General features: G+C 44.4%; 1 protein-coding gene across 2 annotated transcripts in view; it reads left to right on the top strand.

The window, feature by feature from the left end:
* Positions 1-26015, top strand: part of XYLT1 (xylosyltransferase 1) — a 300841-nt gene that overhangs the window by 256062 nt on the left and 18764 nt on the right. For both annotated transcript variants that reach the window (XM_036020886.1, XM_028528183.2), the window contains 4 exons: positions 55-135; positions 14228-14444; positions 17216-17392; positions 21613-21875. In XM_036020886.1, the coding sequence (XP_035876779.1) occupies positions 55-135; positions 14228-14444; positions 17216-17392; positions 21613-21875 (738 nt within the window). The remainder of the gene's footprint in view (positions 1-54; positions 136-14227; positions 14445-17215; positions 17393-21612; positions 21876-26015) is intronic.

The following is a 26015-nucleotide window of genomic DNA, read 5'->3' as shown; positions in this document are numbered from 1 at the left end:
ACTCAATTGTCCATCACCTCTGGAGGATTCTGACTTTCCTCTTTGTTTCCACAGGACAAATGACCAGCTGGTGGCATTTCTCTCCCGATACCGAGATATGAATTTCTTGAAGTCACATGGCCGGGACAATGCAAGGTAGTACATCCTCCCCCTATCTTTGTACAAAATGGAAATGAAAATCTGAGTGATCATTTTGGGACTTCCTTCCAGCCTGGCTTGGTGCAGCCAGAAAAAAGTTGAGGGTAGAGGAAAGACAGTCATGGTGGGCCTCACCCATTCCATGCAGGGCCTGAAGTGGCCCCTCTTGTCAACCAAGGACAGAGAGCACAGTAAATGTTTCATAGTAAATGTCATTGCCCTCCAAGCACTTTGTGAGTCTATCGTCTCATTGTGGCAACCCTTCAACACAAGCAGAACAGCCATTGTTAGTTCCCATTTTATTGGTGTGAAGACAGAGGCCCATAGTTTGTGACATCCCCAGAGTAACCATCTGGTCATCCAGTTATTCACCAAATATTTGCCGAATGCCAAACGTGTGCCAGGCACCCTTCTAGCAGTGAACAAGACAAAATCCTCACTCTCATGGATTTACTTTCTAGTGGAAAAGAGTATCATGCCAGCATGGAGTTAAACTCAAGTATCCTGACTCCAGCCTTGTACCCTCGCCATTGACTCACTTTGGTGCCCAAGACATTGGCAGGGGTTCAAGGCACCCAAAGCCCAACTTTACCCATTTCACCTCCCTCATTAAAATGAACAATGCCTGAATAGCATCAGTATCATCCAGCTTTGAGCTGAGTCCAAATCTCCATGTCCAGAGATCATCAGGGAGGGATGTAGTTATGGTAAGCTCTACCATTCAGATGTAAAATATTGTTAAAATCCAGTCCAGGTCACTCTAACATCTTAGATCCTTTTTTTGGAGTTGCCCTCAGGGCATAACCTGGCAGCTCACAGAGTCATTTTAGCTTGTTAACCTGTTTTGGTTTGGTTCTTATGTTGGTTTTGTTTTGTTGTGTTTAATTCAGGTATTTTATTTGAAAATTAATAGCCCCATTTAAAAATAGCAAATCTCCGTGGCCAGAGATCAGCTGGGAGGGATGCAGTCTCATGAAAATCCAGATTTCTAGTTCATCCTAAAAGATAAGAAGGTCTAGCTCTGGCTAGGTAGCTCTGTGGGTTGGAAAGTTGTCCCATACACCAAAAGGTCACAGGTTCGATCCTCAGTCAGAGCACATATCTAGGTTGTGGGTTCTATCCTCAGGGCACATTCAGGAAGTAACCAATATGGGAAGCAACCAATTTATGGTTCCCTCTCACATCAACCATCTTCCCTCTCTCTCCCCCCATCCCTTTCTTTCTCCAAAGTCAATAAAAAAATAACCTCAGGTGAGGAATAAAAAAAAATTTTTTTAAAGAAAAGAAGATCCACTATCTCTGTGCCTGAATTTTCTCATAGCAGTTATCAACTGGATCAGAGATAATGCCGGTGTTTTCCATGTCTCTGAAGTTCTTGCCTGTCCCTCTTCCATACACAGCCCCATTGGCATTGCAATTTGCGATCTCTGCTTTAGGTGTACTCTGCCATTGATGGTGGAGGTGTGGTTTTGCCTAGCTGTGTGACTTAGCTTACCCAGTCCTCCACATCAGGGAGGAACAAAAGAAGCAGTGGTCTCCAATTCCTGACCTTTGTGTAGGAACTCCTTGTGTTATATCATATCCTGCACTTTAACTTTGATTTCATCCAGCTGTCTATTTATAGATCATTCCTATCCTATTGACAGCCTGCATTCTTTACATTTAAAAAGAGCCCCAGGTTTCACCCCAGGTGATGTGGATCAGTGGATTGAGCACCAGCTTATGAACCAAAAGGTCACTGGTTCAATTCCCAGTCAGGGCACATGCCTGGATTGTGGACCAGGTCCCTAGTTGGGGGCATTAAGCAACCAACTGATGTTTCTTTCCTTCTCTTTCTCCCTCCATTCCCCTCTCTCTAAAAATAAATAAATAAAATCTTAAAAGATTAAGTCTTTACTTTGAAAAATAAAATAAGAAAGAGCCCCAGGTTTGAAGATGCTCTGTAAATCAGCACAGATTACCATAGCATGTTTGGCCACTAAGGGTAAGGGAGATCTGGGTGGAAAAAGAAGAACTATAAGCACTGTGTGTTGTGTTCCTACTAAGTGCCCATTGCTTTGGTGGACCTTTTCATGCCGGATCCAATTTCATTCTTATAGCCACTGAGTGCAAAAATAAGATTTAGTATCCCATTTGTCAAGAAAAAAAGGGGGTCTTTGGGAATCTAAATGATTTTTCCAAGGTCACAAAGAAGAAGAGTGCTAATTTGAACCCACGTCTCTGGCCTTAAAGCCCATGGAAAGGAAATGAAGCTTCCATGGATGTGGTTAATAATCAAAATTGACCCACGTTCTCATGTCCCCACCCTTAGGTAGAGAATGAAGACCTTTTCCCCAGTAGGGAACCTTGTCCTACATGTTTTGTGCAAATAAAGTTGCATCATGAAAATGGAGCCCATTGTAAGTGAATAGACATGACTGGATGACATCCACCATATAACTTTTGTTTCAGTCTAGTCAGTATTTATTCCCTGACTGCTACTTCCAGGCACTGTGCTAGGAACTGTGTGTAGGACAGAGGTTAAAATCATGTTCTTTAAGATTACACCTCTTGGGTTGGAGTTCTGCTCTACCATGTCCTAGTTGTGTTTCATTGCACAGGTGACTTCACCTCTCTGAGCCTTTTTCCTTCCCCGTACAATGGACTTATTAATAGACCTACTCTCATGGGATTGCTGGGAAGATTAAATAAGATGCTGCACTTAAAAATTTGACATATAGTAAATGCCCTATGATAACGGTAGTGGTGATGATAATGATAGCATTGACATGCTAAGTACAGGACTAAAATATTGCTGTTGGAAGACAGAAATAGATGATATATGGGCCAGAATTATGCCTCTGGGTGTGTATATCCTGTCTCATTGATGTGCATTAGTAGCTGAAAGTGGTACTCAAATAGCATGGGACAGGATAAAGGCTCAGACGAAAGAGATGTTGCTTGTACCTCCTTCAAAAGCCCTAAAATTCAAGGACAGAAGAGCTCACAAGTTTCAGCACTAGTCCACGAGTCCTCAGCTGGGATTCTCTCACCTGATGAATTAAGGTCAGTAATTTAGTGTTAATTTAATGCTAACATGACCAACGTGACATCATCTGCCACTCTCACCCCTTTGTTAGCTGAGGTCTCACCTGCTATATGAACAAGCTTGGCCACTGCCTGCCTTCTGTTGTTGATCTCATGTGTGCAGAGCTTAGCTCTGGTTCCTGCACTGGTGATGTGCTAGGAAGGGTACTTTTGGTGGGAAATGTCAGAAACCCAGATCAAAGTAGCTTAAGGAGTAAGGAAGTTATTGGCTAATACAACTAAAATATCAGTATCTGACTTCAGATATGGGTAATCAAGCAGTTCAAATGATGTCATCAAACCCTGACTGTTAGTGCTTTCATTTTTTTAGTTTAATTATTTTTTATTATTTTTAAAGAGGCTTAAAGTGAAATAAACATGTCCCTTTAAATAAGCAAGTAGTTCAATGGCAGGAATCTTTTTTTTAAATTGAGACATAACATTACATTAGTTTCTGGTATATAGGGTAATGACTGGATATGTGTATATATTGCAAAACATCTAGTTAACAGTTACAATTTTTTAGTCTTCACCTGAGAATATATTCATTGATTTTAGAGAGAGAGAAAGAGAGCGAGAAACATGGATCTGTTGCCTCCTGTGCACACCCCGACCAGGGACCGAACCCTTAGCCTTTTGGTGTATAGGACGATGATGCCCCAACCAACTAAGCCACCCAGCCAAGGCACAGACTTTTTTCTTGCAATGAGAACTTTTAAGATCTACCCTCTTAGCAACTTCCAAATACACAATATGGTATTATTGACTATAGTCACCATGTTGTCCATAACATTTCCATGACTTATTTTATAACTGGAAGTTTGTACCTGTTGAAACTTTGACCCATTAACTTAACTTCATTATTTCCATTGTCCTTTGTGTTGGTTTTAATTTTGTGGCTCCGATGGTGACCCTTCCCAACTTTTTGCCTCACTTCACAGATGAGGAAACTGAGACTCTGAAAAGTGAAGGAAGTTGCTTACGCTCACACAGCTAGGGCAGGGCCAGGACTCAGCCAGGTGGCTGTGCCTCCAAAGCTCAGAGTCCCTGCATGGTGAAGCTTCCCTGTGCTGTGGTCCTGCTTCCCTCCAACATGCTGGCTGGCTTTGAGACAGCCACTCTGTTTCTCTGGGCTTCATTTTCTTCCTCTGACAAACCAGGGGGATGAACAAGATGGTCTCCCAAGTCCCTTCCTATTCTGATGCTTCTGGGCCAGTCCTTGTAAAAGACATTGTGACAGAAGCAAAGAGCTTATAAGACAAAGACGTGGCGATGGGCAAAAGCAAGCAGTGGGACACAAAATAGGCCACATGGTGCCTCAGTTTTTAACTCCACGTGGTTTCTAATAGCAGTGTTGACCTTCTGTCCCCATCTCCCGCCTTTAGCAGCCAATTTGGACTTTGAGCTCCCGCTGAGAAGAGATGGCATAAAGGCAAACTAGTATTTAATAGCTGCCAAATTGGTCCTGACTGTTCCTGTAATTAAATGAAGGAGAATGTTGTGTTTACTGTTCCTCCTTGCTTTCCTCCTAAAATAAAGTAACTAGATATATTAAGAGACATGTAGTACAACACAGTTATCATTTTCCCAGATAGCCTCAATGGGGCTAGCAGATGTGGATGCCCTCAACTGTACTCACAGCCTGAACAAGTAGGTCTTTGCAGACATCCTCAGGGGCTCCTGACTTCTGCTTAGGGAGCATCAGAGAAGTTTCCCAAGTCTCAGCAGGCTGATCAAGTCCCAGCAGGCTGATCAAGTCCCAGTGTGTGGGGACAGGCCCCTTACAGGGAGATGGAGAGGAAAAATCACTTCCCTCAGCCAGGAGAGGGTTTCCTTTGGGCCTTTTCCTGCCTTGGTTGATCTGAGGTCTCTACCTAATTCAAGCCCCGGTGCTTAGTTCTGGGGAGCAGTGTGATATAGTGGTAAGAGCAAGAGCACTGGAGTACAGCCAGTTCTGCCATATGACAGCTGTGGGACTTCAACAGATGACTTTGACTCCTCATACTTGCATCTCCTCATCTCTACAAAATTCAGACAGTGAGGTTGGAATTGTGGAGGACCGAGTTTCCACAGGAAGGCCCGAGCCAGGTGCTTTCCAGTATGTTACCTCATCCCAGCCTCACTTGGCAGGTGTTACCCCATTGTAGAGATGAGCACAGCTCATAGCTAGTGAATGGCACAGCTGGACTCTTAAGGCCTGTGTTCTTTTATCAGCCCAGGATCTGAGACGACCCACAATTATAAATTCTTGGGGTGTACAATTGAAATAGCAATATTCTGATGACTTTAAGTAGAATCACTTTTTAAATGAGTTGGGAAGGGCAGAGTGGAAATCAGATCCTTCTACTTTCGAGAGTCAGCCTATCCCAGAGTGTGATCATGATCCACCTGTGATGCGTGGCATTATTCTGGGTAGTTCATAAGTGGGCATCCTGGAAAATTGGGTATTGATCTGATGTGCATCAATGAAAATTTATGTAATTAGTTCATCTAGCCCCTGACTTCATGGATATTATGCTTACAATAAGATTAACTTAAAAAAAATAGTTGAAGCTATTTAAATTTGGCTTCAAGAAAAACATTGGGTTGGCCAAAAAGTCCATTTTTTCCCATAAAACGAAAGACACATTTTTCATTTTCACCAATAATTTTGTTGATTTGGATATTTTGAGTGTGTTGGCTATCTCCCATATGGTAGAACATTGATTGTTCTCAATTAATTTCTCCATTTGATCACTATCAACTTCAAGTGGAGTATCATCCAATGAGGAATCTCCACTTTTTCCTCCAAGTGGTTCGTGAGGAAACTTCACAAACCACTTTTGATACATTTGACCAGTCGCAGCACCTTCTCCATACACCGCACAAATCTTGTTTTGCATTTCAGTTGCGTTTTTATCTTTCCTGAAATAGTAAAGCATAATATGCTGAAGATGTCACGTATTTCTTCCATCATCAATATTAAAAATGGCTACACAAAAATTCACCAATATTGATAAGTTTTTTAATGCATGCTGACATGACAACAGTGTCAATACAATCTAACAAAAGTGCTTCCGATAAAGTTAAAGACAACTAAGCGCTACTAGATCCATCTTACAGAAAAAGCCAAATGAACTTTTTGGCCAACCCAATATTAAGGAATTCTCATGTAGTTACTACATTAAGCACATAGCAGGGCAGGGCAGTTAAGAACCCAGGCTCTGGAGCCAGACTGCAGGACTCACATGCTAACCACTCACTAGGTGTGTGTGACCTTGGGTAACTTACATCAACCACTCGCGTGTTTGTTGTCTCATCTGTAAAATAGAAATGATGATCAAACCAACTGCACAGAAAGTTGTTGCAAGAATTAAGTGAGTGAATATATGGATAAGCTCTTGAAACAGGGTAGTTGTGCATATTAAGTTGGTGGTGGTGATGATGATGGAAGGAAACCTTGAAGATGGTATGCAAATTATTAATATTTTAGAAACACTTTCTACAACTTGTAGGAAAACAATTAGCATTTCAAATGTAAGAAGGCTAGACTGGAAAAAAGCTAGGATAGATCCCATCCTTCCTCATTTGGCAGCTCCTTCTCTTTGTCACTGAACTAATCTTTAGACCCAAACCTCCCTTGATGTATAAACAGGCAACTGTTTAGCCAAAAGTTGGCAAACCCATCAAGAGCCTGGCCAGGAAACTCCTCCAAGCAAATCTGCTTACAGGAGGCTCTTTGGTGCCAACTTGCTTATCAAGAGAAGGGCTTCCTCCCAGCTGTCCTGTAGCACCATGATTGATGTGAGAAGATAATTAGTATTTCATCTCCAATGGGGAAAGCAGATTGCCTTTCCCTTTAGCTTTTCTTAAACCCAACCAGTGAGTTTATCACTGTTTGCATGCTCATTTTATTTAATTCAATTATGGCAGCCATGTCAAAATAGTGCTTAGCATCTCAGGCACACACACAGAGCTGTGTATGCATACCCTCTTTTGTCCTCCATGTGGATTTTGAAGTCAACTTCGGAGCTTTTCTTTTTCCCAAATAATCCATGTTGAGTTAGACAGAAGACTGTAAGGAAAATATTTCACAATGTCATCTCTGAGAGGTAGAGCATGGTTTTTATTTTCTTCTTAGATTTATTTTTCTGTTCCAAGCTTTCGATGGCACAAAGCATTACTTTTACAAGCAGAGTAAAAGGCAGTAAACATTGCTTTTTAAAATGTGTGAAACATGGAAAACCAATTAGCGCTCATCAGACCTTTAGAACGCTTAGAGGTGCCAGTTGCTTTGGGCCCTGAGTGCTGTGAAGATCATGGGCCACTGAGCCAGGAGACATTAGGTTCCAGAATTTGGGTCCCTGGCTCTGATTTTCTTCCATCCTTGAATGTCAAACCTAAGTCAGCTTTCTTAGCACAGGGCGTATAATAATAGTAACATGGGGAGAGTGCACTGTGTGCCAGGAACTGTCCTAAATGCTGTACAGATATTAATTCTTTCCATTCTCACAACAACCCCACAATGTAAGTTATTATTGTGTCCATTTTCCAGATGGGGACACCAAGGCTAGAGAGAGTAAATGATATGCAGCTCGTAAGTGGGAAACAGACTGGGACCCAGGCAGTCTGGCTGCAGAGTCTGCTCTCCAAGCCACTGTGCTACACTGATTCCCTGAGTATGTTCCTCATAGAGTTTCCTGCCTTGTCCAGGCCACGTGTACTTATGGATGGCACATTCTTTCCACCAGTGGGGTCAGCGTCTGCCTGTCCTATCTACTCCCCAGTGACGTGGTGAAGCTGAGCATTCCCCTGTAGCTCTTTTCATTCATTTGGGTTCTTGCATGTGCTACTACTTATACAGGTAAAACTTTTCCCCACACACTTCAGATGACCAAGTCCTTCTCATCCATTTTAAATGCCACCTCCTCAGTGAAGCCTTCCCCAACAATCTTCACTAAATATACCCATGTCTCTTTATCTTCTGTCATTGCATTCTGAGTTTCTCTGTATAGCACTTGTCACAAACATCTAACTGTATATTAATGTGTTTTGTAGCTTTTTATGTCTGCTTATTTATTTATTAGAGCAGTATTACAGCCTTATGGCTAAGACTGTGGAATCCAGAGTCTGACTGCTGAGGTTTGAATCCCACCCTTGCCACTAACCAGCTGTGTGACCTTCAGGAAATTACTTAACCTCTCTGTATCTCTATTCCTTCATTTGTAAAATGAACCCTCGTAGGACTGTGGTGAAGACTAAATTAGAGAATACATACTAAGTGTGAGGAGTGGGGCCTAGAAAGGAGTAAGTGCTCAGTAAATGGTAGATGTTATTGTTTCATTTTGTTATCTCTCTCCCTAAAAGAGAGAAGAAGGGCAGAGGTAATGCCCATCTTATTCACAAGCATATTCTCAACACATAGAGCTGGAGTATTCAAGGTGCTCTCTAGAGCTGCTGAATGAGGGGATGCCTCAAGCCCCCTTGTTATTTCAGGCAGCTAAGGTCACAAAAGGGCACAGCCCACCCTGTGCCTGAGACAAATGGCCATCTGGGCCCATATGGTGCTGCCGGGAATGCAGTGAGCTGAATCCTCGCTGACTCATGGCATGGGAAGATGGACAGTATCTGTATTCATGATGCTTGGACAGAATTAGAAGGATTCTGCTGACACTTGTCACCTCTACCACTACAACCATGGGCATCGCTTAACTAAAATAATAGCAGGAGATTGGGTTCACTGTGGGGACATTGGGCTTCTGTCCTTGGTGCTGAAATAGCAATCCTTTTCAGTTCATTGAGGGTTTCTACCCCTTAGCCCTGTACGTGCTTTACGCATGCCTGTACCAAGAGACATATAAATTTAAATTTCCTAGCCTGATAAAGGAAAAACGTTAAGCATCTTGATGAACATTTATGGAGCAGTTACTATGTGCTGAGCACTTTACTAAGCCCTCTCCATATATCATCTCATTTAAACCTTCACACCAACTCTGTGAGGCAGCTATCATTATGATCACCGTTTTCCACATGAGAAACTGAGCCGTCCCGTGTTCTGGTTGCCCACGATTAGTGCAGACCCAGGACTTGAATTGAGTAGTCTGGCTCCAAAGCCCAAAGCTTGGCCCCCGCAGGTGGCAGTCTCTTGTGAGCCCATTGGCATGGCTGGCTGATTTCACACATTGTGGTTTTCATGCTTTGTTCCATGACTTTATTTTTTCACTAAAATGCTTAGGTTGTACTTATGCTAAAGGAGTAATCTGGGTTCAGTGGCAGATCACTGGACAGGAAAAGAGAAGAATGGGAGATGTTTTCCCCCCCAGGCTATATATTTTGGATGACTTTGGATCATACAGCCCTCTGGGTCTGAATGTGTGTGTGCCTGTGTGTGTCTTTAATCTGTAGAATTAGTTATTTTAGCTGATTGCTAAGATTCTTTCCTGCTCAAACATGCTGTAAAAGCTGAGGGGCAGAGTTCTTCCTTTTAGAACTCATTAGAGGATAAGACAGGTCTGGAATAATTTCATACTCAATGACTATGCTGAGATCATAGCCAGGAAATTAACTGAATTGAGGGACTTCTTCATTGTCTCCTTTTCTGAGATCATTTCCAAAGGCTACAGATACTTTCTTTTTTAATTATATTTTATTGTTTATGCTGTTACAGTTGTCTCAGTTCCCTTGCTCTCCTGCACACACACATACACACACACACACTCCCTCAGGCAATCCCTAGACCTGAACCCTTCTCCCAGGGGCGAGAATCAGGACCCCTCCCCACCTTCCATCTGGTTTCCTTTGATGCTCAGCCAAGTAGACCTGGTCTCTGTGACATCCCAGTAGAATCCTATTTAGTTATGACTTTGTTCCACAATGTGCCAGTTGAGTGGTCTCAGAAAAGCAAACTACCCAGCCCTGAAAGGTGCATCCCAGGAGGTAAAACTGAATGCACCTGAGTCCAGGTTTGCCTTTAGGTGGCCTGTTCTGAAAATAGGCAGTCCTTGTGAGGTCTTCTAAGACCAGCAGTGAGCCCTTTGGTTCTGTCATTTCTGCACAGTGTCTTTTTGAGGCAATAGAAGTTCTCAGATCCTTCACTGGATCCTCTTCGCAGCACCTGGCAAATTAGGACTGGTGAAGAATGGCAGAGTGGCTAAGAGCTTGCATTGGATTTATCCAGATCTGGATTCAAGTCTAAGACTGCTATCTGTGTGGCTTTGGAGAATTGACATAACTTTCCTGTGACTCAGTTCCTTCATCTGTCAGATGAGTGTTAGAAGAATCAAATACCTGGCTAACTAACTGCTGCCACTTCCTGATTGCCTGACAGGTGTGGCTGTTACTCTTCTCTTTATTTATTTACTCAGTAAATATTTATTGAGCACCAGCTGTATGCTAGGCACTGTTCTAGGCATTAAGGATACAGCAGTGAACAAAAATAGATGAGAATCTGTGACCCCCTGAGGCTTATGTCAAGCAAGGTCAAATAGACAACAAACTAAATATCTTGTATAGTTAATATATCTTGTATGTGCTATTGAAAGTTTAAAATGCTATGGAGAAACATACAGCATGGAAGGATGATCGGGGATGTGTGGGGTTGAGGAGGGATGTTATCACCATCTAAGAAGGAGCCGATGGTTGGGTGAATCTACTGCTTCTGTGAACCATGCTTACCAAACCCTGTGCAAGGACCTTTGTAAAAGTCATCCACTATCCTTTCCCAGGACAGATGTACAGGGATCATCTGACAAATGAGGTAACTGGTGTTCAGAGAGGTTAAGCCAGCCCCACATCTCACAGTCTGTGAAAGCAGAGGCAGGATTGGTACCCAGATCCTTTTGGTGTCTGTTTTTCGATAGTTCCACCTATTGACCCAGTTGCCCTAGGTAACCAAGTCAGTGGGAGGTGAAACTGAAGGGAGGAGAGCATCATTAGTCACCTTCTATGTCTTGGGCCCATTGCTGCAAATCAATCTGCCCTCTGTCCATCAGGTAAGAGAGCTATGTGCCCTTTACTGACGAGCCAGCATCTAAGAAAAGACACACCCAGGTGTTTACTGACATACCTTGATTTCCAACCTTTACCTTTCCGAGCTATGGTTAATTCACAGAACAGGAAAAAAAAAATAAAAAAGCAAATCACTTCCTAAGCTGATTCCTTTCCTCTGCTAGATACCCAGGCTCTAGGTCTCTGCCACCTTCTCCCAATCCAGACCCAGTTCCCGGCAGTGCCTCTCAGCAGAAACTTTTCTGAGACCTTGGGAGTCGGTTGTCTCTATTTTTACTCACAATTAACCAAAGCATGTGCTTGCTGCTTATCAGTTTTGGAATGCAGTAAATACAGCAACCAATCTCCCAACCCCATGAATATTTTATTTTGGAGATTTTACTGCATAAATATTGTATTTGGATATTATGGTCTGGGACATCACATTAAAATTGCAAGACGATGCTATTATCCTGTATAATGGAACATAAAATTAAAAAGCTGGTCCATGGAAAGAAAAATTTTGCAAGTTCTCGCACCTGTGTATCTTTTATTTTTCTCTCTAGGTTAGTCTTGGTTACCATGTAAGTTTTGATACAAATTATCTGAAATTCAAAGTGTTAAGCATGGTTAAATGCACTAACTGGACATTATTGGATAACTTAGCACCAACCACAGTCAAGGTAGGATTTTATTTTCTTGAACTCAGCATTGCTTTTAATGAACTAGTTAAACCCAAGCTTTGTGTCTGTGGTGTGATATGGTAAGTATAATGAAAGACCCTCACCAGATCACCCCCCTCTACAGAGAGACCCCTAACCCCTTCATCCATGTGAGGCCAACTTCAGATATGGCATGTGGGAAGATGTGTTAGAGAAACAATAAGACCGAGAAGGATGGATACCTGGGTCTTTTGTTGGCTTCTGTCTTTGTGTGTGTCCTCTGCATGTCCTCAGAAAAGTTGTCAACTTTCCCTGGGCCCCCATGCAAAGCCTGCCCTTTCTTCTTTTGGTGCTACTTCCTCCGTCAGACAACCTCCATACTCATGGTGATACAATGGCTGCCACCAGCTCCAGGCTTGTGGTCTCTCAGCCAAAAATCTTCCTGGTAAATTCAGTGAAAATTCAGGTCCCAGTCTCAAACCCAGCTTGAGTTTCTCACCCATCCCTGAACCAGTATTATGGAGGCCAAGCAGATGGAATTGACCGGCCCTGGTCACATTCCCACCCCTGGTGTTAGGGTAGGGGCAAACCCAAATAAACTGAGAATCAAAGATTAGTGACTAACCAAAGTAAAATAGAGACGTGATTCCCAGAAACACAAGGAATGGATGCTGGACAGACAGGAACAAGAGATGAAGCACTGGTATGAGCTACAATGTGGATGACCCTTGAGAACACTATGGTAGGTTGAAGAAGCCAAACAAAAAGACCAACAAATTATAGGATTCCATCTCTATCCAGAATTGGTAAATGCATAGGGACAGAAAGCAGTCTGATGGTTGCCAGAGGCTAGAGGGTGGGGGGAATGGTCAGTGACAGCTTATGGGCATGGAGTTTTCCTTTGGGGTGATGAAATATTTGGAAACCAGATTGAGATGATGGGTGCACAACATTTTGAATGAGTACCATGCCATTAAATGGTACAGTTTAAAATGCTTGATTTCATGTTGTAGAGCTGGAGGAGCAGCAGGATCCCTGAGTTGGGAGGCCTCTAGACTAAGTCCCCAGCTAGGTAACTAGCTCCTGAGAAGTAGGAATCACCCTGACTCTCCCTTGCTCTGTACTAGGGTCAGCACAATGCCTGGCACATTGCAGGTGTGCAGTTAATGCTCACTGTAAATGCACAGTTTGGGCCAGAAGACTGGGTTTTTGCTCTGACCAGTCTCCCCACACGCCTGTTTGACCAGCTCTTCGGCCATTGATTTCTGCATTTACAGAACAGGAAGTGCTGACGCTACCCAGTTTGCAGATTCCCGAATATGTATATGCATGTATTCTAGAGCCGGAGTTGTCCATCTGAGGTTCATAGATGGAATTCAGAGGTCCCATGACTTTGAATGGGAACAAAACAATCTTTATTTTCACCAAACTCTCTAACTGAAATCTAGCTACACATAGAGAACAAACCACAGTAGTATGAGCAGTAACTGTTAGGAGTCACATATTTCCCTATCATATTATAGTTGATGCATCTACCTCTAAATATCAGTTATGCTCACCTCTTCTTCACAATTACAGTGGTTATTAGACCTGCCACAGATATTGTTATTTCACTTAAGAAAGACACATTCGTAATTACCATAAATTTTGTGTTTTAAGAAATACTTTGTAATCCTATATTTAATGTGTGAATCAAAAAGCACATGAATTACTATATCATAACTTTGCTAGTTTTTTAAATCCTCACCTGAGGATACGTTTACTGATTTTTTAGAGAGATAAGAATGGAAAAAGAGAGAGAAACATTGATTGGTTACTTCCTGTATGGACCCCAACCAGGTATTGAACCCACAACCTATGTATGTGCCTAGGCATATCCTGGTCATAACTGAACCTGGATCAACCTTTTGGTGCTGGGATGACACTCCACCAAATAAGCCACCTGGCCAGAGCATAACTTTGCTGTTTAAAAATAAAATTTGTAATCCTGTATGTTTTGATTTATGAACATTATTCCGAAATGAATGTCCACAAGCTATGTTTAATAAGCTACCAAGGTGTCTGTGGCATGGAAAGATGATTTCAAAGTTTCTAAAGAGAAAGCAGATGTACCACAGGATCATTGGCATCTAATTGTGCTTAGCAAGTCCCCTAAACGTCTCTAAGCTTCAGTGCCCTCATCTGTACAATGGGTGTAATAATAGCACCTGCCTCGGAGGGATGGAGTGACCAGCCTCACTCGTGAAGACCACGTGACAAACTAGACACAGAGCCCCTGGCTCCATACCTGGCACACAGTCAGTGCTCAATAAATGCTTTGATCACCATGATTGTGCCATCTCGTTTAGACTCTGGGTGGAGGCCCCTTTGGGCAATGGCTTCTTTGTCTCTCTCAGGTTCATCCGGAAACAGGGCCTGGACCGGCTTTTCCTGGAGTGTGACGCCCACATGTGGCGCCTGGGGGACCGGCGGATCCCAGAGGGCATTGCCGTGGATGGAGGTTCGGATTGGTTCCTGCTGAACCGGAAGTTTGTGGAGTATGTGACGTTCTCCACAGATGATCTGGTGACTAAAATGAAGCAGTTCTACTCCTACACCCTGCTTCCTGCTGAGGTGAGTGTCCAGGGAAAAAGAATGCAAGAGAATGGTCAGGGCCGGCTCTAACGTTTGTAGCAAAGTGAACGCTGACTTTTTGGCAAAGCAATGCCGAGTCCAGTACGTAGCCCTCCAAACATCCAGTTGAAGGTGGAGAATAGCACTGGCTACCAGGGACCTTGCTGCCATAGCAACGCCCCTGGTCCCCTCCAGTCTATGGAGGCTGTGTGGAGTAGACACACGGTGCTGCCATCAGCCATCCACAGTGTCTTTGTGAAAACCAGAAAAGGCAGCCCTTTTCCAGGCACCTGGCTCCCATTGATAATAAAAATCATCACGATACACTAATTTGGTTAGAACAGGACACTTACTGCCTTTTTCTGGGAAACTGTTAAAAAAAATACAGACCTCTGATATACAGTGTTGGTGGCAGCACCCCTCACCCCAGCACTGTGTGGTGTGTAATCTGCACAGCTGTAAGCTGCTGGGCCTTTCAGGACACCCCCTACACTGACAGCCCTCATGGGCAAATGCTTGGGACTCAGCATTTCCTGTTGGGTTTTGGAAGTATTTGAGAGCTCCGGGCAGTTTGTCACCACTCTTCAGGCTCCAGGGTGGGAAAGTATCTTAATTAGGGCTGCAAAATACAATAAGGTAGGTGGTTTATAAACAACAGAAGTTTACCTCTCACAGTTCTGGAGGCTGGATATCCAAGATCATGGTGCCAGCATGATTGGGTGAGGGCCCTCTTCCAGGTCCCAGACTGTCTACTGACAGTCCTCACTGTGTTCTCACAGGACTGAAGGTCCCCCTGGTGGGACTGAGGGATCTTCCTGGGCTCCCTTTCATAAGGGCACTAATCCCCATTCATGAGGGCTCCACCCTCCTCTTCTAATCAGCTTCCAAAGGCCCCACCTGCTAACATTATCACATTGGGGGTTACAATTTCAACCTCCAAATTTTAGGGGGACACAGTCAGTCCTTTTCAGAAGCCCTATTTAAGACTGGAGACTGTTCTAAAATAACCCTGGCTCATCTGGAAGTGGGTAGGCACCCAGAACTGAAGTGTTGCCTCTGGTGTGCCAGCAGCCTCTATATCAGACCTGGGCTGAAAGATTCTAGGTGAAGCCCCCTGTCCTCCAGCTCTTAATTTCCTACTTCAGAGAACTCCAGAGTTGGGTCTGTTTGTGTTGAGCCTGTGGCACTTCCCGTGAGTGATCCACCATTCCTTCCTGTGTCCCATCTTTGGACCCCTCAGGTGATATGTCTCTAGGACAGACAAGACAGTGCATTTCATTCAATGGTTTCCATGTCCCTCACCAATATCCGAGGCAGTGACAAGCCCTGGGTAGGGCTGACTGCCTGTGTCACTCCAGAGGAATGATGGGCTTGTTGTAACCAGGACACTGTTTTGCTATTCTCCACACATGTTAAGTAATCAGCTTTTAATCCTATTTCAGCAAAAATCACCTTTTCTCTCAATTTCGATAACCTTCTCATCCATTATCTTGGAAAGAATTTCTGTATCATTATAAGAGGACACAGGGCAGTCAGTAATTGGGTACTTTTCCCCACTGCTTGATGGAGAATATGTGCTTCTGTGGGCTTGTAGACAATTCAAGCTTAAAATCCAGGTTCACCGCCATGTCATTTAGCATCGTGGGAAGGTCAGCTGGGGATGGTGGGCGGAGCCTCATTGGCCCACCCACCCATTGAGAAGAGACTGCTTGGATCTTTGGTTCTTTTAATCAAGATGCTCATCCTGATGCTGGCTCTCTCTGCCCCACCCCTGCTGCAGCACACACAGGCACATTACAACCCAGGTCCCTGTCAGATCCACCCCTCCACCCCAGCACCTCTGCCTGTCACTCCTATCTCCCAGACCACTTGCAGGGAACCAGCTCAGAAGAAATCTGAAGGCTGTGGCATAAATTTATAACAGGCAGACACATGTTCCCCCATAGCTTCCCCTAGGGAGCAGAGAGCAGGGGAGAATGTATCTGTCTGGTATCTGGGTTATCATAAAAGTGTCCAAATAAAAGTCAGTCTCTCTCTCTCCCTCTCTCTCTCTTCACATTTCTAACCGTGTCCCTCCTCTCTGACCTCTGTTTTCACTCTCAACATTGCATCTTTCTCACATTCCTAGGAGAGGTGGGGCAAGAGTCTTAGGATTAGGGGAAGCCATTGCTCCTGGTTCAGCACCATGGGCAGCAAGCAGCCCCCAGCCCCCCAAGCCTTCCTCTCTTCATAGCACGCTGTACCTGCATGCCTTCCAGACCTGGGGCCTGATGCACCCTTAAATCTGGCCTCCCTTACCCACATTGGTCTTTCTTCTCAAGAGATATCAGGGCTGAATCCCTTTGGCTTTGGACATCGCTATTTGCAAAGCAAGAACCAAAGGACTCAAGTTTTCCTGAAAAATTGCCCCCATGTTGTCCTCTAGTCCCCATGTGTTGACATACCCTGAGGGACTTTTCCTCTTTGCTGAGTAGACAGAAGATTCCTGGATGATAAGAGGTATCTTAAAATCAGGTTTTGGACTGCTGGGGAAAGATAATTAGAGAAACATTCAGAATATTAGACTTCTGGACAGAATGAAACCACTCTGGATGCAACATCTGGTGTACCCTGAGCAGAACCAGATTGGCACTGACCCCAATTACAGGAATAACGGGTGCGTTCCCAAGAGAGTCCCTTTGCAGTCAGGTAGTCCCAGGGCAGGATCCCCACCCTGTCCCATTCAAGGGAGGCTGGAAGAGGGCTCAGGCTGGCTCCTCTCTTCCCTACAGTCCTTCTTCCACACAGTCCTGGAGAATAGCCCTCACTGCGACACCATGGTGGACAACAACCTGCGCATCACCAACTGGAACCGCAAGCTGGGCTGCAAGTGCCAGTACAAACACATCGTGGACTGGTGCGGCTGCTCCCCCAATGACTTCAAGCCCCAGGACTTCCACCGCTTCCAGGTGAGCCCCCCATGCCCTGCAGCCTCCCGAACCACACCTTCCCAGCCAGCCTTGGCAGGCATCCAAGGCCAGACCTGCTGATCATCTTATCCCCCCATTTTCAACCTGGCTGTCGATGATAATCATGACAACATTAATAGTGACCAACATTTTTTAATGACTCTGTGCCAGGATTCTGTGTCGGCTCATTAACCCTGCAACAACCTTATTAGGTAGGTATGTAGGTAGGTAGGTAGGTAGATAACTAAAATTATTATTTTTATTCCATTTTGAAATAGAGAAATGGAGGCATGGGAAGATCAAAAACCATGTCCAAGGTCACATAGCCCAACATACCTGTTTCCAAAGGCCATCCTTGTATTCATTTCTATAGATTGCCTTTTGATCAGAATCCCCTGAAATAATTTGTTAAAAACATATCTCTGGGCACAAACTTGAGTCTTATCTGGGGCAGTTTCTCAACCTCAGCACCATTAATGTTGTGGTTGGATAATTCCATGCTGTGGGGCTGGCCTGTGTGTTGTGGGATGTTTCGCAACATCCCTGGCCTCTACCCACTAGAAGCCGGTAGCACACCATCATGACAACCAGAAATGTCTTCAGACATCACCCAATGTCAATTGGGGACAAGCAACTGATCTTCAGTGAGGCCCAGGAATTTTTGTTTTTAATGTATTAAACTTTGGGCCCTGATCAGTATGGCTCAGTTGGTAGGGTGTCATCCTGCAAAGCACTAGGCCACCAGTTCAATTCCCTGTCAGGGAATGTGGCTGGGTTGTGGGTTTGGCCCCCAATCAGGGCACTTATAAGAGGCAATTGATTGATTTTTCTCGCTCACATCGATGTTCCTCTCCCTCTCATTCTCCCTTCCCCCTCTCTAAAAATAAATTTTTAAAATATTTAAAATATATATTTTACAACTTTGGGAAATTCTGATGAGCAGCCAGACTTGGAAACTGCCACACCCTGTTAACGTAAAGGAGTAATGAGAGGTAGAAACGTTGTTGTCTTCAGAGGCATCTCTGCACAGCCCAGTAATTTACAGTTTTGGAGAGAGCAGGGAGGAGGGTGATAAGTGCTTTGTCTGCTTCCCATGAGCCCCAGACCTTTCCATCCCATATAAGCACCCCTCCTGCTTCCTCCAGGCCAGCACCCCGAGCTCCTTCCACCTCTCTTCCTCAACATGCTCCCACCCCAGCTGCAGAAAACACAAACAGAAGGCTACAAAATAAGTGAACACGTCACTCTGAAGTCACTAGAACCACCACATGGACGTGACATGCTGCTTCCCAAACTGCTAAGCCATAGGGAGGGTGGGGACAGCAGGGCCAGGCTGATAGCCTAAGGTGCCCCTGCCAACTCACGCTGACACAGAAATGAGCTGGCTCCCCACATGGAGCTTCTAGTCTCTTAGCCAGGCTCCTCAGAGTGTGGTCCACTGACCAGCAGCATCAGAGTCACCAGGGAGTGTGTAAGAAATGCAGAATATCTGTAGTTTCAGACCTGCCACTGCAGAATCTGCATGTGAACAAGATCCCCAGGTGACTGGAAGGCTCTGTATGTTTGAGAAACACAAGGGTATGGATCTGCCCCCTCTAGGCTCTCGCTGTGGGCATTGGCTTTACTGGGTAGACATCATTGCCATTGGGCAGGTGGGGAAACTGAGACACCAAGGGGCAAGCTTACTTGCCCATGGACACATGTAATGGAGTTGGGCTGAAGGTCCCACCCATACGTTTCCAGTTGTAATGCTGGGCTCTTTGCACCAGGCCTTCCTGGTTTTGTGTCTGCACAGGTGCAGGACAGAGCAGGCTTCGTCCCTCAAGGTCCCCACCTAATGTCTTTTGCCTCTGTAAGTGGTTGCTATGATAGTATTTTCTTAGACTTTTTTTTTCTGGTGACAGATTGAGAGCTACCCAGGGACCTCCTCGAGCCCATGTTAATTTAGGCATAAACTTGGGTGACATTTTTGCTCTATTGCCCATGCAGGAAGGATCTGCTGAGCAGAAAAAGGGTTGCAGGGGGAATATTTGACCTGTTGAAAAGGAATAAAAAAAAGAATTTCCACTTTTGTAGAGGACCAGTCATTGTCCTCATTGCAAAGGACCTCATCACTCAGAGTAGGTAGCTGTGGTGGTTCTTGGGAGCTGGGCCCTCTCAGGCCACTTGTAAGCAACAGCACTTTTATCTCCAGCATTTCACAGACATCGTTGTCTCTGACAAAAACTGGCTAACATAGAGACAGCATGTGTTCACAACTCATTCTTCCACAGTAAGCAAAGATCAAGAATATCCCCCAACATCTAGAATCAAGAAAATGCTGCCTATAAGGAACTCAGAGTTCTTGTTGAAGGAACTCCGAGGAAGAGAATGATAAATATAGAAATGTGCCCTTTTAGAAATGCAGCTGCGATAAAAAAAAAAAAATCATGGATGAGGAAAGAAGGCTGCCCTGGCACTGAATCCAATTCTCTGCCCCCAGAAAACAACGACTTAGAAGCCTCTGGTAGCAGGCTCAAGGGGGGAGTAATAATATTCACATAATACTAGCAACTAGCATAGTATACCAGACCCTGTGCTAGGTACCCATATTATACCCATTTTAAGGACAAGGAAGCTGAGGTCTCAGGTGACTTGCCCAAAGACATATACAGCTGGGAAGTAGCAGAATGAGGATTTGAACCCAGTAGTGTCTTGTCAGTACTACTGTAAGGGAACTGAGCTGACCACAGAAGCAGGAGGCCCCAAGGGTTCATGAAGCAGAGAAGCAATGGGATGTTCAGAATAATACAACAGGTATTTGTTATTAGGAGCTTTCAGTTTACTCCATTAGTAGCTGGATCCTAGGATGATGCAGTAGGAAGTGGTTGGGTTTGAGGGGCATCAGATTCAGGTTCAAATCTTATGACTGTATGAGTTTGTACCTATCACTTCCCCTCTCTGAGTTCAGTTTCCTCATCTGTAAAATGGGAATCATATACCTGTTTTTGCAGCACTGTTGGGAGTATTCGAGGTGATGACATAACCTCAATGCCCTGAATCAAGTATTATTAATGCAGTTATTATTGTCATTATTGTTGCTTTTTATCCACAGCAGCACAAACAGTGCTAGACCCAAACTTAGGTCAATAATAACACTAGGCCATAAGCTCTTAAAGGAAGGAGGCTGTGTTTGGATTGTTTCTGTAGCCCTAGACAGGAGTCAGCACACTAACCTGGGCCAAACCCAGCCCACTGTCTGCTTTTGTAAGTTCTTTTGTGACACAGCCACACCCATTAATTTTCTGTTTTGCCTGAGGCTACTTCCACACTTCTGCAGCAGAGTTGAACGGTTGCAGAGCTGGAAATATTTATTATCTGGCCCTTTACTAAAAAAGTTTGTTGATCCCCACCCAGATTATAGTATAAGATCTGATAGATAACAGATGCTCAGTATTTTATTTCTTTATCCTGGACCCTGGATCTTAATCCTCTCTCTGCCATTACCTTTTTATGTGACCTTACACAAGTCCCTTTCCCTCTCTGAGCCTCAGTCTCCTTGAAAACTGGGCTTACATAAATGGTCTTCAAACACTGCATCATAATCACCAGGGAAGCATTATTGGACACAGATGTCTAAACCTCATCTCCAGAGATGCTGACTCTGTTGCAGTGCCCAGGAGGCAGTAGGGAGTGGTGGGGACTGTGGTGAGCCAAAGAAACCATGCCTGTCTAAAGGGACAACTGCTTTTCAGCTTTAACCAGTTATTACCACGTAGGAATGTGGGCTTGGGGTTGCTAGGTCTATTTCTGTTTAAAGGGAAGTCAATAATTGTTTCTGCAAACTCTCTTACTTTTTAAATATTGCCAGCTAATTTAATTTTAAAACACTGCTGGACAATTAAAATATATCCGTAGGCTATATTTGCCCTAGAACTCCAGCTAAATAATTTCTGAGATTCATCCCAGCTATAAACACTAGGATGTAATTTATTTAACAAACATTTAAACGATGCTTACCGGGTGCCCATCATCGCTCCAAATGCTTTACAAATATTAACTCTTTCCATTCTGGCACCCTTAGTATTGTCTCCATTTTACAAGGGAAGAAACTGAGAACAGAGAGGTGAGTAAGTGTCAGAGCAGGGATTTGGATGCAGGCGACCTGGCTGCAGAGCTGTGCTCCCTGCCCCCCACCCCCTCCCACTGCTGACCAAGATCTTTTTATCCCTTGAGCACAGCAGACAGCCAGGCCCACCTTCTTCGCCCGCAAGTTCGAAGCCGTGGTGAATCAGGAGATCGTCGGGCAGCTGGACTATTATCTGTACGGGAACTACCCTGCAGGCACCCCTGGCCTCCGCTCCTACTGGGAGAACGTCTATGATGAGCCGGATGGTATCCACAGCCTGAGCGACGTGATGCTCACCTTGTACCACTCCTTCGCCCGTCTGGGCCTCCGGCGGGCTGAGACCTCGCTGCACACAGACGGGGAGAACAGCTGCCGGTGAGCCGAGGGGATGACCAGAGGGTCAGGGAGGGACAGGAACTGGACCGGGAAGGAGGGGATAGATCACCCTCTTGTGTTAGGGGCTCTGCTTCGTGCTTCTTCTTTTCCTTTGCCTAAAAAGCATTTGTGTAACCATCCCAGCATTCAAAGGATGTCCCTGATAAGCCATCATCAGAATTTTATGCTTTCAGAATACCTGGTGTAGTATTTACCCAGTTATTTCCTTTCTCTGGACTCATTCTTTATGCTAAGCATATGTATTTTGGGAAGCCCTAGCCCTGGCCAGGTAGCTCAGTTAGTTGGAGCACTGTCTAGTGCACCAAAAGTTTATGGGTTTGATTTCAGGTCAGGGCGCATACCTGGGTTGTGGTTTTGATCCCCAGTCGGGACACACATGAGAGGTAACCGATCAATGTTTCTCGCTCACTTCAATGTTTCTCTCTTCTTCTCTCTCTCTCTCCCCCTCCTTCCCCATCTCTCTGTAAAATCAATAAGCATATCCTCAACTGAGGATTTTTTTTAAAAGAAGCTCTATGTCACCATATTATATAGTTCTGTTTATCTTAAATGGAAGGTAACCATGGAAATTCAGAACTGTTTTAAACTTTATATTATGGAAAAAGTCAAATACATTAACACTGAGCGCCCCCATCACCCAGCTCCAGCAGGGACCGGCTCTGCCGAGCCTGCTTCATCACCCCGCGCCCTCCACCCCCGCCCGATCGGTGTGATCGAGGGATGTCCCGGACACCATGTCATGTCAGCCGTGAGCGTGTTCATTTATGTCTCTGAAAAGTGAAGGTTCCATTTTAAAACATAGCCATATTATCATTACCACACCTGAAAATATAACCAAAGACATCATCAAAATGCAAAACTGTTATTTAAAACATTCAGGTACCCCTCCAGGTATCACTTAGAATCATCCCGCCACTAGCAGGTACCAGTTGACACTGGACGAAAGAGTGTTCTAGAATGTATAGAAAGAAGAGGGGGAGGTAGGAAAAGAATTCAACATAATCCCCTTCCCTCCACTGTCCTTCCCTAAGCCAAGCAGTCCTTTTCATTTTGTGTGGCTTTCCTTCTCTTCTCTAGCCATGTACATCACAGATATGGACATTTTTGCAATAAGAATTCTATGTCCTGCAATATTGGCCCCCCTTGGCCCCCTCTCCCACACTGTTCTGCAGCTTTCATAATGCTAATAATGTTTTTTAACTCTGCTAGTGTTCCACTGAGTAGAAAGAAACTCCAGAGTTTGCTTAATCCCATCCTTTCCTGTTGCTATTGTCAGTAATGGGCCATTGTAAACAATATCCTGATGAATATCTTTTTGCAGAAAGCCTCTTCATTTCTTCCTTCTTTTTTCTTCCAATTATTTTTAGGCTGTTTTTCCATAAGTGCTCTATTCACTTTCCTCTTTCTTGTACTCCCTTTTCCTCCTCCCTCCTCCCTCTTTTAAGGAAAAAAATAATTAACATCAGTCCCTTTCCACTGAGGCTTCCCCTGTGTGCCCCACCTTGCCCAGCTCTTCCCTTTTCTCAGGAACTGTGGCCTAAAATCCTGAAAATGTGGGAAAGCTTCCTGCTGGGACCTCACACGTGACCAGCTGGGTTTCTGCAGGGTTGCCACAGTTTTGCCTTGCTTCCTCACGGCCTCAGCCCTCTCTTCTCCCCCTGCAGGTTCCCACTTAGTTTACAGAAACCCCAGTGTGGGTTGAGAACCCAGGACCTGAAGATTGAACTCAACTCTCATTTGCTGCCTGTTGACCTGGGACAAATGATGAACCTCTCTGACTCTCAGTTTCCTCATCTTTAAAATGGGAATAATAATAAGCCTTACAGCATAAGGTATTATGAGGTTTAAAGGAGATAACCCTCAAAAATGACCTTATTATATTTATTATTATTGTCCCCATTTTAACAGAGTTTTCCATACAAAGTGCTTAGTAAATGTTCATGCCATTATTATTAAGCTGGCAAAGTCAACGGGGAGCCTAGTGTGTGAGCTACACACTCCGTAACTTGAAGTTATGTGACCTGCTCATTGTTCCCTCTGTGCCCTCCTTTGCTTACTGCCCCCTCTGTCCCCGAAGCAGCCTACCCTTTCCCAGTCTTCTAGGGCTGTCTCCAGTGCCACATCCCCTGTGGAGCTTGCTGAGAGCTCCCCCTGATAGCCCACCCCCTCCCTCTCCCAAGCTGAAAGTACCCCCCACTTACTCCAGCCCTTCCACTGCACTCAGAGCAGTGCCTTGGGTCAGGGTCCACAGTGAAGACCTGGTCACCTTAGGGGTCTTGGGGCAGCATCCTTGCTTGCAGAAGCACAGCCGAATCCCCAGTACACAGCCCAGTGCCACACTTGGGAGCTGAATATCTTTCGTGAGTAATGTTAATCCCGGGCTTCTTAGAATTTATAAGGTAAATGATTTTATAGGAAATTCCAAAAGATACCCCCAGTTTATTTAAGTTGTTGAAATTTTCTCCCAGTACTTGTTTTGGGGTTAAGTGAGCCTTCAAGTGCCTCCAACCTGGAATCCTCTGACTTCTTGTTCATTTTTTATTAGAATATAGCCACTGTGCCTTGCTGTGGGCAAAGCCGATATATTTGTGAATATGAGCCTGAAAATAAATCAGGACAAAGGACCCTTATCCCAAAAGGCAAAAACAGTAAATTCCTACCCCTAGGGTTTCTGGGGAAACAGCAAGTGTAAACTTTCTTTCAAGAGTCTCATTTCCTTTGGGCACTTAATGCAAATTGTGTCTTTCCAGTCTGTGGCATAACCTTTTATAAAAATAATGTTTATTGATTTTTTTCTCATTATAAAATAACACATGCTTGTTGAAGAAATTCTTGAAATGGCAGATGGAGAGAACAAGAAAATAAAGTTTGCTTGTGAGCACCCTCCAGAGATAAAGATGTCAGTACTGTATTGTCAGTCCTCGAATTCAAATGCCCTCCTGGGCCAGGCAAGTAGCATGTGTCAGTCAGTGCTGGCCCTGCAGTGAGGGCTGACCGTGCCAGCCTGGAGCCCCGCAGCCCCTGGTGCTGGGCTCCCACACATTCTTGCCCTGTGGGAATGTGAACATTGAGCTGCCAATGGTCTTTCAAGGCAAATCAGAAATCTGTATTTTTGTGAGTCTCCTAATTTTTTCAATGTCCCCTTATTTAACTAAGAAAAAACTCACCTTTGGGTGAAATGAATGCATCTGTGGTATCCTTTAGGCTCTGTTGCATTGCATCTAATTAAAACGAACTGCCTTCTTAGTTTTAATTATCTTATACTTAATTAAATCATATAGCCAAGACAAGTACCATACAGCCAAGGTAAGTGCCAGAAGGCTTCATGTTCATTCAGTCCTGGATTGCATGTATCCTAGATGTACCTCTGAAGCAAAGGGTTCAAGAGAAAATCCTTCTGGAATTCTTTTCTCTCAATCTACAAATACCGGTTGAGCATCTGCCATGTGTCAGACTCTGTGTTAGGCTCTGGGCACTCAGCCATGACCCAGATAGGCCATGCCCCTGAGGTCAAGGCCCTCTCATTCTGTCTGTGAAGACAGACAGTGCCTAAGCACTGGTAAACAAGATCAGTAGGGATAAATGCTCTGCTGAGAAGAAAGGTGAATTCACATAATAGCAATGAGTTGGTGACTTAAGATTCACCAGTCAAGGAAGATCTCAGTGGTAACATTTAAGCAAAATGATAAGACAGAGCCAGCCATATAGTCTAAGAGAAGAGTATTCCCAGCACAGAGAATATCCTGTGCAAAGGCCCTGAGGTGGAAATGCACTTAGTGTGTTCTAGAATCCAAAATAATATATGTGTAGAATCCCAAACAAGGTCCATGTGGCTGGAAGTTGGTGGTTTGGGGCAGTGGGACACAAAATGAGGCGAGAGAACAAGGCATGGCTTTGACAACTAGATGAGGCGTTTGGATATCTTCATAAACATTCAGCAAAGCCACCTGTGGTATTTAAGCAGGGGACGGTGAATATGGCTATATGAGGTTATAGTGGATGAAAGTAGGGTGGAGACAAGTAAGGAAGCATGGTGGTGGGTTGGACAAGGATGCTGGCACAGGAGAGTAGAGAATGGATTCAGGTGGAAACAGCAAGATTTCTTAATAGAAGGGGAGG

The sequence above is a fragment of the Phyllostomus discolor genome, chromosome 3, assembly GCF_004126475.2.
Source record: "Phyllostomus discolor isolate MPI-MPIP mPhyDis1 chromosome 3, mPhyDis1.pri.v3, whole genome shotgun sequence".
NCBI classification, from domain to species: domain Eukaryota; kingdom Metazoa; phylum Chordata; class Mammalia; order Chiroptera; family Phyllostomidae; genus Phyllostomus; species Phyllostomus discolor.
This window is presented reverse-complemented; position numbering and strand designations above follow the sequence as displayed.